The sequence below is a fragment of the Periophthalmus magnuspinnatus genome, chromosome 20, assembly GCF_009829125.3.
Source record: "Periophthalmus magnuspinnatus isolate fPerMag1 chromosome 20, fPerMag1.2.pri, whole genome shotgun sequence".
Taxonomy (NCBI): domain Eukaryota; kingdom Metazoa; phylum Chordata; class Actinopteri; order Gobiiformes; family Gobiidae; genus Periophthalmus; species Periophthalmus magnuspinnatus.
Genome location: NC_047145.1, coordinates 21,798,418 through 21,816,844, shown reverse-complemented (window position 1 = coordinate 21,816,844; position 18,427 = coordinate 21,798,418). Strand labels below are relative to the sequence as shown.

The 18,427-nt window shown below is 41.3% G+C and overlaps 1 protein-coding gene across 1 annotated transcript in view; it reads left to right on the top strand.

The window, feature by feature from the left end:
* The window catches only part of bmp6 (bone morphogenetic protein 6), a 105,740-nt gene that overhangs the window by 68,503 nt on the left and 18,810 nt on the right, over positions 1-18,427 (top strand). Inside the window, exons 3-4 of the mRNA XM_033985724.2 lie at positions 5,319-5,467; positions 5,658-5,858. Coding sequence (XP_033841615.1) covers positions 5,319-5,467; positions 5,658-5,858 — 350 coding nt within the window. The remainder of the gene's footprint in view (positions 1-5,318; positions 5,468-5,657; positions 5,859-18,427) is intronic.

Here is an 18,427-nt window from a genome sequence, read left to right as displayed (position 1 = left end):
TTATCACTCAGCCTGTCTCTGTTCTGTTTGGAAGAGACACTGGAACAATGTTTGCCTGTTTTATCTGTAGACGCAACGATTGTTAATAGAGACACTGACGCACAACGCACAAAATATTTAAAATGATGATTCAAGTTTATTTATTTCTATAGCACATTTAAAAACAACTACAGCTGAACAAAGTGTGTCACATAAAAAATCAACAAAAAGACAAATATACATGATATACAGGACAATAAAACACCTGTATATCATGTCTAGTGTTAAATACCAGGGAGAAGAGGTGGGTTTTCAGTCTAGTCTTAAACTGTGTTAAAGACTGAGAGGATCTGACAGGCAGAGGGCGCTGTTTCATAGTCTGGGAGCTGCCACATAAAAGCTTAAGGGCTCTGGATGGAGTATAGGGCCGCAGTAACGCCTCAAATAATGAGGACCCATAAAGTGCACATATTTAAAGAGGACCCGTAAAGTGCACGTGTTTAAAGAGGATCCATAAAGTGCACATTTTTAAAGAGGACCCGTAGAGTGCACGTGTTTAAAGAGGACCCATAGAGTGACACATTTAAAGAGGACCCATAAAGTGCACATATTTAAAGAGGATCCATAAAGTGCACATTTTTAAAGAGGACCCGTAGAGTGCACATTTTTAAAGAGGACCCGTAGAGTGACACATTTAAAGAGGACCCATGGAGCGACACATTTAAGGAGGACCCATACAGCGACACGTTTAAAGAGGACCCATAGAGCGACACATTTAAGGAGGACCCATAGAGCGCACAAACACAATTATTAACATTTTGAACTGACCCGATATGAAACAAGAATCACTAGTTTATATGTTCATGAATAAATACATAAAACCACAGTCTAGCAGAGCAATATATTTTAATTAGACTTTGTTTGTTTGTTGTGACTGAAGTGTCTGGTCCCATCCAATCATTTCTACATTTCCAAAAGTAATTGATCAATAAATAAATAATACAGTTTTAAAAAATGTATCACCCAAATTTTGAAAACGAGACCAAACATCTAAGTCTTTGGATGTTATGTGGTTGTTTTGCTCATTATTATTTCTTCTTCTTCTTCATCTTCGTCGTCGTCTTCTTCTTCGTCGTCTTCTTTTTCTTCTTCTTCTTCTTCTGTGATGTCAATAAGAAAATGGACTGTATTAAAACTCACATGAAGTGCACAGTAGGAGCAGGAGGAAACTTCAACTGCAAAAACAAATATCTCAGTTTTTGCTTTTTGTTTTCCTCTGCTGCAGATATTTGTAATGAAAATAAGTGGAAATAGTGGATTTGATCAAAGAGGAATGGAATCATATTTTGATCGCAGTAAAATGTGGCTTTTTTTTTGCTGGATTTTTATTTATTCATTTTTTTTTTTTAGATTTTTAAGGTTTTAAGATGCCACACAGTGAAAAAACCCTCCCTCTGTCTTAAATGTTCGTATTAACCCGCTCTATGTGATCCTGGGGTTTTAATTTCACTATTGTGTCTGTAAATCAACATATGAACATTAATAACAGACAAATCAGGCGCCTTCTTTCCCTGAGGTGGTCTCTCTCTCTCTAGCGTTAGCAACAGGTTTGATTGACAGCGTTGCTAAGGGTCATTACTCTTTGGTTGCTATGATACTCACAGTCGGAATTTCAAATATGGAACTCGACCACTATAAATGCAAGCCTCAATGACACATTTAACTATTATTGTCATGGGAATAATCCAAGAAGAACATCTAGACATACAGGGATGTCAAACTCATTTTCACAGAGGGCCACATCAACAAAATGGCTGTTCTCAAACAACTTTTTAATCTTGTTAATTAACCGTTTCTATATTTATTACTATTATGGATTTGCATAGATATGAAGAAATGTCTGTATAACTGTGTATCTCCTGATAAACTGATATTTAAAGACAGTCGTACCTTTTAATTTACCTTGTCATGGGCCATGTAAAATGATGTGTCGGGCCGCATTTGGCCCACGGGCCTTGAGTTTGACACGTTTGATCTAGACATACAGTGGTACCTCGTTTATCGCAGTAAACCTTTGTATATTATGTCCCTCTTGATCCCCTTGATCATCGCTTTAAATGTGGTGTTCACAGGCCTTTGCTCGTGCCAGAGAAACACTTAAGTCCAAAGCGTTTCTGAAATTTGTCGGTGCAGAACGTTTCATCGACTTTGTGGGTTTTGTCGGGGGGGAAACAAATTGCAAACGGACAGCACTTCAGAGTCACACCGCGAACAGGAGACATGGCACAGAGGAGACTGATGGACAACGGTCTACAGTCCCTTAGCCAATCAGGACGCACAACACAATGGTCTACAGTCCAACAGCCAATCAGGACGCACGACACAATGGTCTACAGTCCAACAGCCAATCAGGACGCACAACACAATGGTCTACAGTCCAACAGCCAATCAGGACGCACAACACAATGGTCTACAGTCCAACAGCCAATCAGGACACAGGACACAATGGTCTACAGTCCCTTAGCCAATCAGGACACAGAACACAATGGTCTACAGTCCCTTAGCCAATCAGGACGCAGAACACAATGGTCTACAGTCCCTTAGCCAATCAGGACACAGAACACAATGGTCTACAGTCCCTTAGCCAATCAGGACGCAGAACACAATGGTCTACAGTCCAACAGCCAATCAGGATGCAGAACACAATGGTCTACAGTCCAACAGCCAATCAGGACACAGAACACAATGCACGTTCATACACTGCTAAAACAAACATGAAACATCGCACTTAAAAAATACATGAAACGGCGAGACCACGAAAGGTGAACTGCGATATAGCGACGGACGATTGTACATTTTTGTCCATAGATATCATCAACAATTTGACCCACTTAAAGATGTTCTCAGCGCCTCTTGCGATGACGTGGACCTGTTTTGCCTCACACTATGCAGGACTGAGCAGAATTTGAATCCGTTCCTCGTCTCGTCCCTGAGAGAGGTGACTCTGTGGTCAAACCTCCAGGGGAGCTCAGACAGCAGCCCCCTGTGTTTCTGCTAACGGCCTCATCCATCTCTCTGTCATTCTGTTATGATACTGTTACTGAGATACAGGGGAGCGCTGCTGGGTTTGTCTTGACTTTGTAAGAGATAGACTCCCCTCTGTGGTCCCGGGACACTCAGGACACCACTACTGCTGTGTGCTTTTGGCTCATGCACCTATAATAAGATCTGAATAAGATAATCTTCCTCTGTTCCGGTACAAACAGAAGAGATCGACTAGTGGCTGCTCCAGGTACTGCAGCTCCCGGGAGTCTGGGCCCAAGAAGAATTTTCCCATAGACATAATGCATTTTTTGGGAATTAGAACGGCCCGTGTTCGGCTGAGAGGGCATCCACAGTTTTGTAGTCCAGCTCCCACAGATGAATGTTGTTGTTGTGTCCTTGGGCAAGACACTTAACCCACCTCGCCCCAGTGTCTGTGTGCTACTGGTGTGTGAATGTGTGTGTGAATGATGTGACGTAAAGCGCTTTGAATGACTTTAAGGTGGAAAAATGCTGTATAAAAATGTGACTGTTGATCATTTTACTAATTTAATTCTATAAGTGACATGTGTAGTTTTTTTGACCTTGTAGGAAGAACATCAGTGTGTAAAGTGTGTGAACAAGTCCAAGGACCAGCACCAAAGAACATCTCCCAGACGTCCACATGAACCAGCTCACACTCTGAGGACTAAAACTGGACTGAACCGGGACTGAACCAGGAGTGAACCGGAGCTAAACCAGGACTGAACCAGGACTGAACCGGAGCTAAACCAGGACTGAACCAGGACTGAACCGGGACTGAACCAGGATTGAACCAGGACTGAACCAGGACTGAACCGGAGCTAAACCAGGACTAAACCAGGACTGAACCAGGGGGGAATCAGCGTTTGAGTTTTCTGCAGCTAAAACCTGGAACATTTTTCCTAAAGATGTGAGACAGGCCTCGACTTTGACAAAGTTTAAATCCAGACTCAAACGTTTCTGTTTTGCTGCATGTGACTGAAAGGGATTTATTCTGCCTCTTTTCTTTTAATGTTCATTTTATGATGATTATTTGTGATTACTTATGTTTTGATTTGTTGTATTGCAATTTTAATGTCTTTCTTATTCGTCCAGGTCTTCATTCTAAAACTTTTGTCCAGTGACAGATCTGAATTTTTACTACAATAAATGACCTTGTTTTTATACAGTTACTTTTATTTTGAAGTCGCATGAATTTATACTTTGGATTTTAATGTTTGGCACTTTGACAGATTTAGGCTGTTTTCACACTAAAACAGACTAAACCAAGACTAGAACAGGACTAGAACAGGACTAAACCAAGACTAGAACAGGACTAAACCAAGACTAAAACCAGGACTAGAACAGGACTAAACCAAGACAAGAACAGGACTAAACCAAAACTAGAACAGGACTAAACCAGGACTAGAACAGGACTAGAACAGGACTAAACCAAAACTAGAACAGGACTAAACCAGGACTAGAACAGGACTAGAACAGGACTAAACCAAAACTAGAACAGGACTAAACCAAGACTAGAACAGGACTAAACCAAGACTAGAACAGGACTAAACCAAGACTAAAACTAGGACTAGAACAGGACTAAACCAAGACTAAAACTAGGACTAGAACAGGACTAAACCAAGACTAGAACAGGACTAAACCAAGACTAAAACTAGGACTAGAACAGGACTAAACCAAGACTAGAACAGGACTAAACCAAGACTAAAACCAGGACTAGAATAGGACTAAACCAAGACTAAAATCAGGACTAGAACAGGATTAAACCAAGACTAAAATCAGGACTAGAACAGGACTAAACCAAGACTAAAACCAGGACTAGAACAGGACTAAACCAAGACTAAAACCAGGACTAGAACAGGACTAAACCAAGACTAAAACCAGGACTAGAACAGGACTAAACCAAGACTAAAACCAGGACTAGAATAGGACTAAACCAAGACTAAAACCAGGACTAGAACAGGACTAAACCAAGACTAGAACAGGACTAAACCAAGACTAAAACCAAGACTAGAAAAGGACTAAACCAGGACTAGAACCAAGACTCAAACAAAAATCAGGACTGAACTGGGCTTAAACCAGAACCAAACAAGTGTGAACGATGTGTCTGATACTACTGCAATACAAGTTCATTTGTACAGCACAACTCGTCCACAAAGTAATTCAAAGGGCTTTACATTAAAATCACAACACTCTGCACATTTTCTTCACGATCACATAATTATTAACATAACATAACATAATTCTAAAATGTGTTGTGTCTTCGTCATCTTCAGGGAGGCAGACCTGTTCCTGCTCGAGTCCCGCAGACTGTGGGTGGCTGAGGAGGGCTGGCTGGAGTTTGACATCACAGCCACGAGTAACCTGTGGATCATGAGCCCCGTGCACAACCTGGGTCTGCAGATCAGTGTGGAGACTAGCAACGGTGAGGGTTTAAAGCACACTGTGGAACTTTTCCCATTGAGGATCCACCACCTGCTTTTCTTCATAAACAGTAGCTCAGTTGTAAGAGTGTTTGTCCTTTTATCTCGACATAAACGCGGTCGATTTTAGCAGAACTTTCACAGAATTTCACAGTATTTTCCATAAACTCAAACGTTTCTTGTGAATTGCAGGTCAAAGCATCAGCTCCAAGGAGGCGGGGCTCGTGGGTCGAGACGGCGCTCTGGAGAAGCAGCCGTTTTTAGTGGCGTTTTTCAAAGTCAGCGAAGTGCACATCAGAACGGCGCGATCGACCGGAGGCAAACGCCAACGGCAACAGAACCGCAACCGCTCCACACAACCGCAGGACGCACAACGAGGCCCCGCCCCCGCAGGTCAGCCACACAAAAGGACACTGTGCTATTTTAAACTGCAGGTTCAGGTGACGTCTTAACGTTCTAGACTCCTTAAAGTTTAAACTGAGCTGGACGACAGGTAAGAATTCTACGGTGGAGTTTGCTGTTTCACTGTCAGATTGCGGATTTGTTGACCGAATGTTCACCTGAGTCCCTAGCTCCTCATTTTCTTCAGGTCATGTGACTCTGGGTCTGGGTCTTTAGTGGTCAGGTACATCCGATCTTGCCCATAGACTACGCACAGTTGAGTGACTTTGCACGTCCAGAGCGAACGAAGTGGGGCGGTCGTGAAGGAGACAAAGGAATAATAAATACATTTCAAATCATAAATGCTAAAGTTCATGCTTCCAGGAGCTTCTGAGCCATGTTCAAAACGTGCGGCTCATACACGACAGTTTGGCTCGTTCATATCTCTCACAGGCTCGGTCATGTCGTACCACGTGACCGCTCTAACCAGGTAAAGTGGACATAGAGCGTAGCCGAAACTAACGGTTAAAAAGTGTTTTTTTAAAGACAACAGATGGATTTTGAGCTGAAAATAGGTTCAAAAATCGCCATAAAATTCAACCTTTGTCAGTCCTTGTCAACCGAACACGAGCAGTTTGTGATTACACTGCGCTCCATGAGAAAAAATATGTTACAAACTGTTCTTAGAGAAAAGGGAAGTAACACGACCCAGGACGTAAGAAGAGTAAATAATAAGTAGCTCTTTAATATCGAGATGAATGAGAAGAACAATGACCATGAACTTAAATTTACACTACAAACAAAACAAAAAAAACAACGAGAGAAGGCTCAGAGAGTACAAAACTAGTGTAAGAACAAAAACACAAAATATCTAATTTCTCAATCTCAGTTTTAAATTGGAATTGGTGACAAACTTTTCAAAATTTAGAAATTCAGAGTAACAAGTGGCATGTGGTTCAGACACAGAATCCAGCAGCCATGAGCAGGTGTCCCGAATCTTCTTTAGTAGTTGGCCCCAGGATTGGCCGGGCTGGAAAACCATCCTCCAATCACGGCCAAGGGCTCACACAGCCAGGGATGTGTGAAAGGTAGACAAATTCAGGGACACCCACACGAAACATAGTACAAACATTAAAAAGAACTTAAGGCCTGGGGTCGTACCACTGGGCAGGAGGGATTTTTTCGTTGTAGTACCAATGAGTGGCCACTAGTCCAACTCGACACAGCTCCAAGCAGCAGGACCCTCTAGTTATTTTAATAGATCCATGGCTTGGGTAAAAAAAAGCCTAAACTCTGATAAAAAATTGATTTCTGTCATAAATAATGGTCAGATTGGACTGGCACACGTCTTTTTTTGGACTAATAATGATCATACAAGTTTATGTCAAGCTGCATCTCATGTTAACAGACTGGATTATTCATTTTTTTAACCTGAGATGTGGAAATTATCGCTCTGTTGACAGCTCAAGCTAAGGTAAACGGCTAACGCTAGCAACTTTCCACCATAACAAGTGTTTTATTCATAGGATCAGGATCGATAGTGCGATAAACAGCGCTTTTGTCTGTTTCATTCAGTCGTGTTGTGTCCAGATCTTTCGTTATGCTGATGTTTTTTCTGACTCTCGCTCTGCATTGTGGTCTATATAATATCTCGGTAATTACTGGGCCAATCCATATGAAACAAAAACTGGCACAAAGTTCATCGTCTTCTCTGTATAAATAAACAAAAGTGAGGTATTTTTCGCAACACGCTGCAGAAAATGGAGGCATTATTCAACCCCAAAGCCGCGATCGTCGTCTTAAAGCCATAAGATTAATATGACAAGTTTATGGAGCCGATCCCAAACAAATAATCATGAGGTTCAAATTTTCTGGATCATACGTTTTGACATTTCTTTCAAAAACATAGACTCACCCATTGAGCTGCATTGGCCCCTGCCCTCCATCTGAAACCATGACATCAGATTCTGTTATGTGAATGCAAACCATTGGCCGCATATGTCGCTTTATTTGTTGAAATATTGGATTTGACTTTGGCAGAATCTTCGTCTAATCAGAACACTTAATATGAAAAATCCTCTCCAGGTTTTGTGTATTGTTCTTTTAATCTTTCAGTTTGGATAAGACACAAATTATAATAAGTAGGAGACGTCTAGTAATGAATAAGATGTACTTTGAAACCGTATTTTTTGACGTGTCCAAAAAAACAACACTCCGAGCCGTCCAAGAAATTTGAGTAGGATTTATTTTCGGCATCTGGTTGTGAACATAATCAAAGAAAAGGATTAAAGTGTCTTGAATATTAGACAAAACGGCGTTATCTCCCGGTTCAAATATTACTGTTTTGTATTAGTTACTGGTTCAAACTGTTTTTTTAGTTTGTTTAGTCGATTGAGTCTATTTCTATTATCGTATTTTTCCGTTTTCTGTAGTATATGTCGCACTGGAGTATAAGTCGCACCAGCCAAAAATGCATATTAATGAAGAAAAACACATATATTTCACATATAAACTGCATCTGAGTATAAGTCGGACAAACTATGAAAAAAAAAGTTCGTGCGACTTATAGGTTGAAAAATACAGTAGTTGCCAAATCATTCTGTTTAGATTGTAAGGATTTATATGTGACAAACGTAGAGTGTTTATATAAATTGACATAGCTAACATGCTAGCTGCAACGTTCCAAGCAGGAAGTGATTATGTGCGCGCTTCCTGCTCCATCGACTCACCTCCAATTCACTTTCTATTGAAAAACTGTCCTCTCTCTCTGTACCTGCTGCTGTCAGACTCGTCATTTTGGTCTTAAATGTTCGTATTAACCCGCTCTACATGATTATGTGTTTTTTATTTCACTATTGTGTCTGTAAATCAAGATATGAACATTAATAACAGACAAATCAGGCGCCATCTTTCTGCAAATTCGCTCCTGTTAGCGTTAGCGACAGGTTTGATTGACAAATTTTATCTTTCATCTATTATAACAACACCCAAAAGTGCACTATGTAACTTTTCTAGATGGATGGTCTGCTAATAACAGCTCCTTGTCTCCATGGAGATGTTATTCTTTGCTTGGAATGTTCCACAGTGTGACATTAAACCTACATATCGAGCATTTACTCAATTGCAGGTGTTTTCTTTGCTCCAGAACATGCATTTTCACATCGAGTTGGTCGCCTCTACATAGATCTCACCTGTAACTTGGCCTTGTGGCGCTAGCTACGAGAAACGTTAAAGGCAAAGCAGTAGCATCTCCATGGAGACCAGCAGAAAAAGCTACACAGAGCATCTTTAACAGTGGCAGTAGCTCAGTTTGGTAGAGTTCGAATCCCGCTTTTCCCGGTTTCCATATCTTTCCATATGTCCGTTTCTTTGGTTCTTCGTTTGATCATAATTCACCGGAAAACCAAAACCATACTCTCGTCTGCGGACCTGAACCATGTAAAGATGAGGTCTGTAAATGGGCCCTGACAGCTGACCCCCTCCTCATCACTGCTCCCTGCCCCTCGTCGCGCCGCACGCTGATGTAATGAACTCGGAGCTGGATGTTATGAGACGCTTCCAAATGAAATCAAGCTTTAATCCCTTCACCTTTCACCTGTTGTGGGTTTTACCGGGAGGACGTCCAGAGCTGTAAGCGGAGCCGCAGTAGAAACGCTGCACAAACCAGGCTAATGTGCGTGAAGCTAATGTGGCTACAGCCTGTGGGGAATGTCCGTTTATGCTAGCACACTACGGTTTATCCATTATTCCTCTCTGCATATGAAGATTTTATATATATATACTTACAGCTACACACAAAAATACCTAGAAATCCATATATTTGTACTCAGCGGGGTCACCTCTCCACAGATCTGATCTATAACGTGGCTTGGTGGTGTTGGCTTGTCTGAAGATTAACATGTTTTATATTCCGTTTGTCTGGTTAATGTAATATAATATATAATTCAAATAGTCCGGTTGACTTGTGTAACTGTATGGATGCTACTCTGGAAGGGCATCTGTTGTAATTCGCAATCCATAATGTTGTGGTGTTTCTCTGAGGTGGAGGATCCGGTGTAGGGGAGGCTAATCTGGCTACAGGCTACGGAGGATGTTAGCTTATAGCAGCAAACTGTGGTTTATGAATAAAAATGAATGCAGTTTTAGTTTTTCTTTGGGTGCGCCACAGCAAATTGTCTGTATATGAAGATTATAAACAACTTTTTTTTAATTATTTATATTTAGTTTGTGAGTTTGTGCAGTGAGTAGACTGGGGACTCACTTGTGGGTTTTTTAGTTTAAATGTCGTTAGCTCCTGTCGTGATTTAGAAAAGTTAACATGGATTTTTTTCCCCCAAATTTCCCTATGTTTCAAAGTCTTATAATGACTTAGCTTCATTGAAGTACGTAAAATTTGACATTCTGACTCTTCAGGTTGTCCCCGTCAAAAAAGTCTGAGGGGCCAAGTTTGTATTTTGCGCGGCGTTGCCATGGCGACGTCTCAAAAAACCCATATTATTTTACTGCAGCGGCGCTTCCAGTGTCTTTTGACTGTTGACAAGTACAGCTAAATTCCGCAATAACACGGACAAAAGTATTGGAGCCTCATTTTAGAACTACATTTTAGTCAAGCCTGGATGTGCTTTTTAAGTGGAGTAAAAATCTTTGTGGGAGCTAAGGCTAGTGCCCCCTCAAGCCCCCCCCCTGGCGCCGCCCCTGTTAAACTGTTAAATCGTCTTTTTTACTTTCACGTAACAAAGTAAAACTCGTTCTACCCCAGTACAGATACAGTATATTGTAAAAGCAGCTGGCGGGGTCAAAATGAGACAGCTGTGCGCTAATAAGATGCGTTTTTTATCGTTAGCAAACCAGGAAGGAACGCAGGTGTGCTGTTAGCGGGCTAGCTAGTTGTTAGCAGTGGCGTGATGACAAAACTGAAAACTGCTGGATGCTGGTTAGAAGCAGGTGTTAGCAAAGTGAGGAATAAGTTTGGACTAGAAACACGCTGCAAAACGAGTTCAGGAAAAATCAAGTGCAGGGCTGCGGGAACTGACACTTTGGGCCAGAAGGGGGCGAGCGTAGCCAAAATGTGCACTCGAGTAGATAAAATATAAATGTTGTGCATGTGGAAATGTTCCTTCTATAGTTACATGGAGTTCATATCTAAATATAGCCGTTAGCATGAGCATGAGAAAGCCCTTGTAAACACGGCAGATGGTAAAACTATTGCAGAGACGAGGCAAAGAGGTAAATTGTGTTTCCAGGTAGCGCTCGCTCTCTTCACAGCTGTGTGTCATGCAGACTGGCACTGGCGCTCCGCTGGGCATCGAGTGGCGGCTCAGGCCTGTGTTTGCGCGCCAGCTTTGGCCCGGGCGCGTGGAGACATTTAAAGTGCATTTAGCGGGACAGTGGCAGAGTGTTGTTAATGCGCTCAGTCCCTGGAGCCGTGGCTGGAGGAGCTGAGTTCACATTGGGCAGGTCGTTCATCATCGCAGACGCAGAGCAGGTGTGGAGACTTAGGACTTCTGTCGTTACCAACGCAACGGCCCATCTGATCGAGTGCAGGACGAGATCAGAACGACAAGGCCTGAGCGAAAAAATGTGTGATGAAACTTTTCCCATGATTATAACGTGAAATTCTTCTAAAATGACACGACTTTGGTTTGAGGTAATATGGCACAAAATGTTTATCACAACTGAAAAGATTTTTAAACATTTGCAATAACGATACAACCGTCTCTGTGGACTGTAGCACGCTAGCTAGCTCGCTGTGTCTCAAAGCTTATGCTAACCTTTATTAAAAGCGTAACATTCAAATTCAAATTAATTAAAATAAAGACAAAGAGAGATAAGACTGGACAGGAAGTAGTGACGCTAACAGTAGTGACGCTAACAGTAGTGACGCTAACAGTAGTGACGCTAACAGTAGTGACGCTAACAGTATTGACGCTAAACCTTTAAGGACTGAGCACATTATAGACCATTATAACTCGCCTAAACTTTTCTTTTTTTAGCCATAAAAATCATGTCAAATGAAGTATCAGCATGTACTTTTGACTTTTTTACCACAACTGCCTCTATTTTACACCTCTATCCATCTGTATTTTTTCTTTGACGCATCAAATAACTGACTGGGAGAATCCTGTTGGCACCTGCGCTCTGATTGGTCGTCTTCGAGCGTGACGTAAGCAAATTATCGTAATAACAGTAATATATTGAAATAGCCCCATGCCTCTGCTTTGAGACGCCGTGTGAATTTACATCATAGAACAGTTGGTTGTGGAGTTAAGGTGATGGAAAGTCCACAACCGCGAGTTTATCGGTGGCGATAGCATCCGACGCTACAGGGCAGGGATGTCAAACTCATTTTCACAAAGAGCCACATCGACAAAATGGCTGCTCTCAAAGGGCCACATGTAACTGTAAGATAAATGTAACTAAATGTAACCAAATGTAATGTAAAATAAATGCAACAACTTTTTAATCTTATTAATGAACCGTTTCTATATTTATTACTATTATGGATTTGCATAGATATAAAAAAATGTCTGTGTAACTGTGTATCTCCTGATAAACTGATATTTTAAGACAGTCATACCTTTTAATTTACCTTGTCATGGGCCACATAAAATGACGTGGCGGGCCGCATTTGGCCCACGGGCCTTGAGTTTGACACGTGTGCTATAGGGTTAACCATATGAGTAAATCAAGATATGAACATTAATAACAGACAAATCAGGCGCCTTCTTTCCCAGAGGTCCCCCCCGCTAGCGTTAGCAACAGGTTTGATTGACAGCGTTGCTAAGTGCCTGCTCCCTGCTAAACCAGTGGTGCAGGCATGGATCAAGTGGGACGTATTTAGCCGCTAAAGGCTAAACTAGCGACATACGCCATTGAGCCCTGGGGTTTGGGTACACGTGGTGAAAAGGGGCGTTACCTTCAACACTTACCTCGCTCTGGATTGGCTCTTTGGTTGCTATGATACTCTCAAACAGAATTCCAAACATGTAACTCGACTCCAAATTAGCCGCTATAACTGCTAGCCTCGACGAGCTTCATTTGACCGGAGCCGAACGCTACGGGAGGCGTCAGACTCACTTAGCCGCTCACTCTTTAGTCCCCAAAATATATAAATACATCATGATTATAATTTGACCCAGCCCCTTTTCCACTGTTGGCTCTAAACGTTATTTGCTCACTTTATCTCCCACGTTCCCCAGTAGGCTGCACCTTAATGATGTTAGCACAAGAGGTTGTAAGTTAAATTCCCGCTGGGCTTCTTCTCAGTAATTGCGTTAGATCAAAGGCTGACATAACAGAGAACAAAGCTCGCTCATTTGTTGTGCTGCGGGACACATCGAGAGGACCACATGTTCATTTTTGGCTCCGGTCTCCTCCGCTGTCACCTTTGGCCATAGACATCCTCGCGTTGTTTTTGAGGCTCACGTCAAGATGTTTTGAAGAGAACGAGGAGCCGGGACTCTGAAGGTGCGCTCCATGTGCTCGCAACGTGGCCCCCGCTTCCTTTTATTAATGCCATCCCTGTTTTTGTACAGACAGAAGAGGCGGTTTTTTTTTTTCATAGAGTCGTCTTTCATCACATGCAGAAGAGCTCCACTTTAAGTTTGACAGATCGTGGTTAAATATTACATTTATTTTGATTTATCACCCCGTGTTTTTTTTAAAAAATGAGATAACATAACCTCAGGCACATTCGTTTTATTCCATTTGCGAATCTAAAGTTTTAGACAAAGGCAAAGGCAGGGCATCTGCTTTAAAATGTAGGTAGTTTATATTTCAGGAGATGAAGTCGCCACTAACTTGTCTTCGTGGAGATGTTACTACTGTTCCTGGAATGATCCAAAGTATGGCATTACACTCATCTTGTATGCTTTTATTGCACAAAAATATGTAGGAATTCATATATTTGTACTGTTAGCAGGGTCGCCTCTCCACAGATCTGACTTATAACTTTGTCTGGTGGTGTTAGCTTGTCTGGAGATTAACAAGTTTTATGTTTCGCTTGTCTGGTCAATACTAAAATATAAAATGCGAAGTTACTCTGTAGGGCACTTATGTCAAACTCAAGGCCCGTGGGCCAAATATGGCCCTCCACATCATTTCATGTGGCCCTCAACAGGATAAATTAAAAGGTGTGATGGTCTTAAAATATCAATTTATCCAGAGATACAGTTACACAGCAATATTTTTACATCAAGGCAAATGTATATGTAATATTTGTAACTTGAATTCGTAATAAATACAGAAACAGTTAATTTACAAGTTAAAAAATTAAATTTATTTAACATCTGGGCCTTTGAGAGCAGCCATTTTGCTGATGTGGCTCTCGGTGAAAATGTGTTTGACACCCTTGCTGTGGGGGAACTGTCTGGATGATACTTTGGAAGGGCATCTGTTGCTCTGTTCCACCTTGTGATGTCATGAAGTGGTACTTTTTAAGTCAACAGCTCCTTTTACCTTTAGTTCAGTCGAGATAAGTGACAATTCCAGAGCTGAAATGATTCAAATGATTCTAGAAATGAAGGTGTGTGGAGTTTAAAAACACAGTGGAGCACTTCCTGTATCACCACATGATGACATCACAAGGTGCAACAGAGCGTTTTCAGTTTGAGAGAAGAACTCATTTTGAATATGCGGCGGTTGTGAATGTGTGAATGAAACAAAAACACAACTCCAGGTCTGTTTGTGATGAGGAAACATCTTTATAACACAGATCTGAACACAGCGTCATACGTCCGCTTTAAGACGCAGCTCAATCTGTTAAAAACGCAGCACTGGACTCTACACAACCCGAAACTTCGAGCTCGCTCCTCCTCGCCACTCGGGACGGCGGGGAGTGTAAATATTTAGATCCTACACAGGAAGCTGGGAGGCCCCCCTCGCGACAGCCCCCCGTGTCCGCCCCCCGCGCCCCGTCGCTGGGACAGGACGAGCGGGAGGATCCTGGAGGAATTCAGGAGGGCATATGGTTTCAATACGGCACCACTCCGCTCAGGACGGGGAGGAGAGGACACGATGGATGGGCTCTGACCTGTGGGAGCGCTCCATCGGAATAATGTAAGGCCTGTCCGGCAAACTGTGAGGGCTTCAGCGGCTTCAGGAAACATAGGAGCATGTTTCAGTTTCACGCAGAGCCGCTGTCTAAAAATAGGCTTGAATCAAACTCTGTGGACAGTTATCGTGATGCAGTTAGCACATTTTTTCATTAGTTCCTCCATCAGTATATTGTTTTTTTTATATTTATTTCGATCCAAATTGGAATACAATCTATTGGTCTAATGTTATAGGTCAGATCTGTGGAGGGGCGATGACTCTTGCTGTAAGAATGTTGGCTTTTTAAGGTTTTTCTGATCAGTATTGGAGTAAATGCAAGACGGGTTACCTTAATGCCATACGGTGGAACATTCTAGGCCAAGCAATAGCATCTCCATGGAAACAAGGAAGTGCAGACCCTATACCAGAAAAGTTACAGGTCAGATCTGTGCAGAGGTGACCCCATTTGCTGTAAAAACTCATGCTTTCCGAGGTATTTGTCACCCATATAAACACCTGTGTTGGAATGAATGCAAGATGGATTCCTTTAATGCCCTACGGTGGAACATTATAGGCAAAGCAATAATATCTCCATGAAAACAAGGACGTGCAGACCCTACACCAGAAAAGTTACATAGTGCACCTTTAATCTTTCCTTTGGAGGGTCAGCCAACTGGTCATGTCTATGGAAATGTTTTGCCTGGAATGTTCCGCAGTATGGAATAAACACCTATTTATCTCCGTGGAGAAAAGCAGGTGGCACCACCATGACAAGTTATAGGTCAGATCTGTGTGGAGGCGACCCTACTCACTGTACAAATGAATGACTTATGAATTTCTACATATTTTTTGTGTTTTTTCACTGTACGAACACATGTTTTTCAAGGGATTTGTCACCAATATAAACACCTGCATTGGAATAAATGCAAGACAGATTCCCTTAATGCCAAATGGTGGAACATTCTAGGCCAAGCAATGACATCTCCATGGAAACAAAGAGGTGCAGACCCTACACCAGAAAAGTTACAGGTCAGATCTGCGAAGAGGCGACCCCATGCCTTCTAAAAACACATGCTTTCCAAGGTACTTTTGATGAATATAAACACCTGTATTTGAATAAACGCAAGGTGGATTCTCTTAATGCCATACTGCGGAACATTCTACGCGAAGCAATGACATCTGCGTGGACTTGAGGAGGTGCAGAAAAGCTACACAGTGCCCCTTTACCCTTCCCTTTGTCGTACAGTTCATATTCCCACTTTTCCCAGCGCTCTTAACAAGCCCGTCTTCCCCGTTGAGACTCGGCTCTTGTTATTTTCTCGTTTTCATCGTCTGAGCGGACAACATGTGATCCTAAATGTCTTCCAGATGACACGACGACACTTTTGGCCAAATATATTTCTGCAACATTTAGTCAAAAGATAATGGCGAGTCTGTGTGTCTCATAAATCAGCGGTGTTTTTGTGCGAGCTCCAGATCGTCGGGATTACTCACTGGCCGCTGTTCTGTTGTGTCTTGCGGATCTTAAGGGGAAAGTCATCTGCGATTATTATGACGTTCTCGTGGAGGTGGGTGGAGCACAGATGCCAAACTACTCAAGTAATGGCGAGGGTTGGAGTTAAAGCGCGCTACGTAACTTTCCTGCCACCTGCTTGTCTCCATGGAAACGTTTGTTATTGTTGTTTTATGGCTTTACCAAATGTCCCTCTGCGTTTTTCAGGTGTCGTATTTGTCTTGAATAATCTGCATTTTTACTGTGACTGAGGTCGCCCCTCCACAGATCTGACCTGTAACACGGCATGGGAACATCACCTGCTTTATTTCCCATGGAGATACTGTAAATTTAATGCCATACAGTGGAATATTCCAGACAAAGCAATAACATCTCCAAATTCAGTGGTGGAAGAAGGACTCAGTTTTGTTGCTTAAGTAAAAGTACAGATACTAGAGCAAAAAATAAAAGTATAAGTAAAAGTATCACATCAAAAATGCACTGTACTTAAACAGTTAAAAGTAAAAGTATTTCACACAGATTCTGATTCTTTTTGATAAAGATTTTTGCAGATTTTCAAACAATTCAATCGATCATAATCAAGTAAAAGTCGTAAAGTCCTGTACTTATACTTACACATTTTAGGTATCTGTACTTTACATTTTAAAGTGGATACTTTTTACTTTTACTTCACTACATTTGAGAGCAGTATCTGTACTTTCTACTCCTCACATTTTTTAACTGAATTGAAAAGTAAAAGTATTTATATTATAGTTTGAGAGCTGCTGAAAAGGCTGAGGGTTTATTTTTAACACATTTATAATTTGAGCAAAACAAAAATATACAAATAAAAACAGAGAGAAAAAAATATTGATTCAGCTCAAATTTTTTTCAAAATCACCACATTTGAAGCTTTAAAAGACTCAATCTGTGAGAAATACTTTTACTTTTTACTCTTTAAGTACATTTTGAACCAAATACATTAATACTTTTACTTAAGTAGATTTCTTCATGTGATACTTTTACTTTTACTTGAGTATGTTTTTGTTGCTCCAGTATCTGTACTTTTACTTAAGTAACAAAACTGAGTACTTCTCGCACTTCTGAGTAATACTTCAAAGTCTTCAGTATGTGATATTTTTTCAACTCAGTTCTCACATACTTGGATACTTTTACTTGAGTATTTTTTACTCCGGTATTTGTACTTTTGGTTAAGTAACTTTGCCAACTTAAAATTGAGTACTTCAAAAAATATCCAGTATAAATGTGACATTGTTTATTTAAGTCGACTTTTTCATGTGATACTTTTACTTTTACTTGAGTTTTTTTTTTTTTTACTCCAGTATCTGTACTTTTACTTAAGTAACAAAACTCAGTACTTCTTCCACCTCTGAGTAATACTTCAAAGTCTTCACTATAAATGTGAAATATTTCTTCTCAGTACTAAAATACTTACATACTCACATACTTGCATACTTGTACTTGAGTATTTTTTTTCTCCGGTATCTGTACTTTAACTTAAGTACCAAAACTGAGTACATTATTTCATCCACCCCTGAGTAATACTTCAAAGTCTTCAATATAAATGTGATATTTTTTCTCCTCAGTACTCATATACTCACATACTTTTACTTTTACTTGAGTATTTTTGGCTCCGGTATCTGTACTTTTCTTAAGTAACAAAACTGAGTACTTCCAGGGATGAGTAATACTTCAAAGTCTTCAATATAAATGTGATATTTTTTCTCCTCAGTACTCACATACTCACATACTTTTACTTTTACTTGAGTACTTTTCACTGTAGTATCCGTGTGTTCCTTCCTCACGGGTCACTAGTGTCGTGTCCGTGTGGAAAAGTCGGTTTCCTTTGTTTCCAAACGGAACAAAGCAGCAACTTCAGGACAAACTGTGGGAGAAGTCGGGCCGTCGGTTTAAAGGTCGTCGGGCCGTGGGTTTAAAGGTCGTCGGGCCGTCGGTTTAAAGGTCGTCGGGCCGTCGGTTTAAAGGTCGTGGGGCTGGGCTCAGAGGAGTTAAGTACCGTCCCGGGACAGCGCGG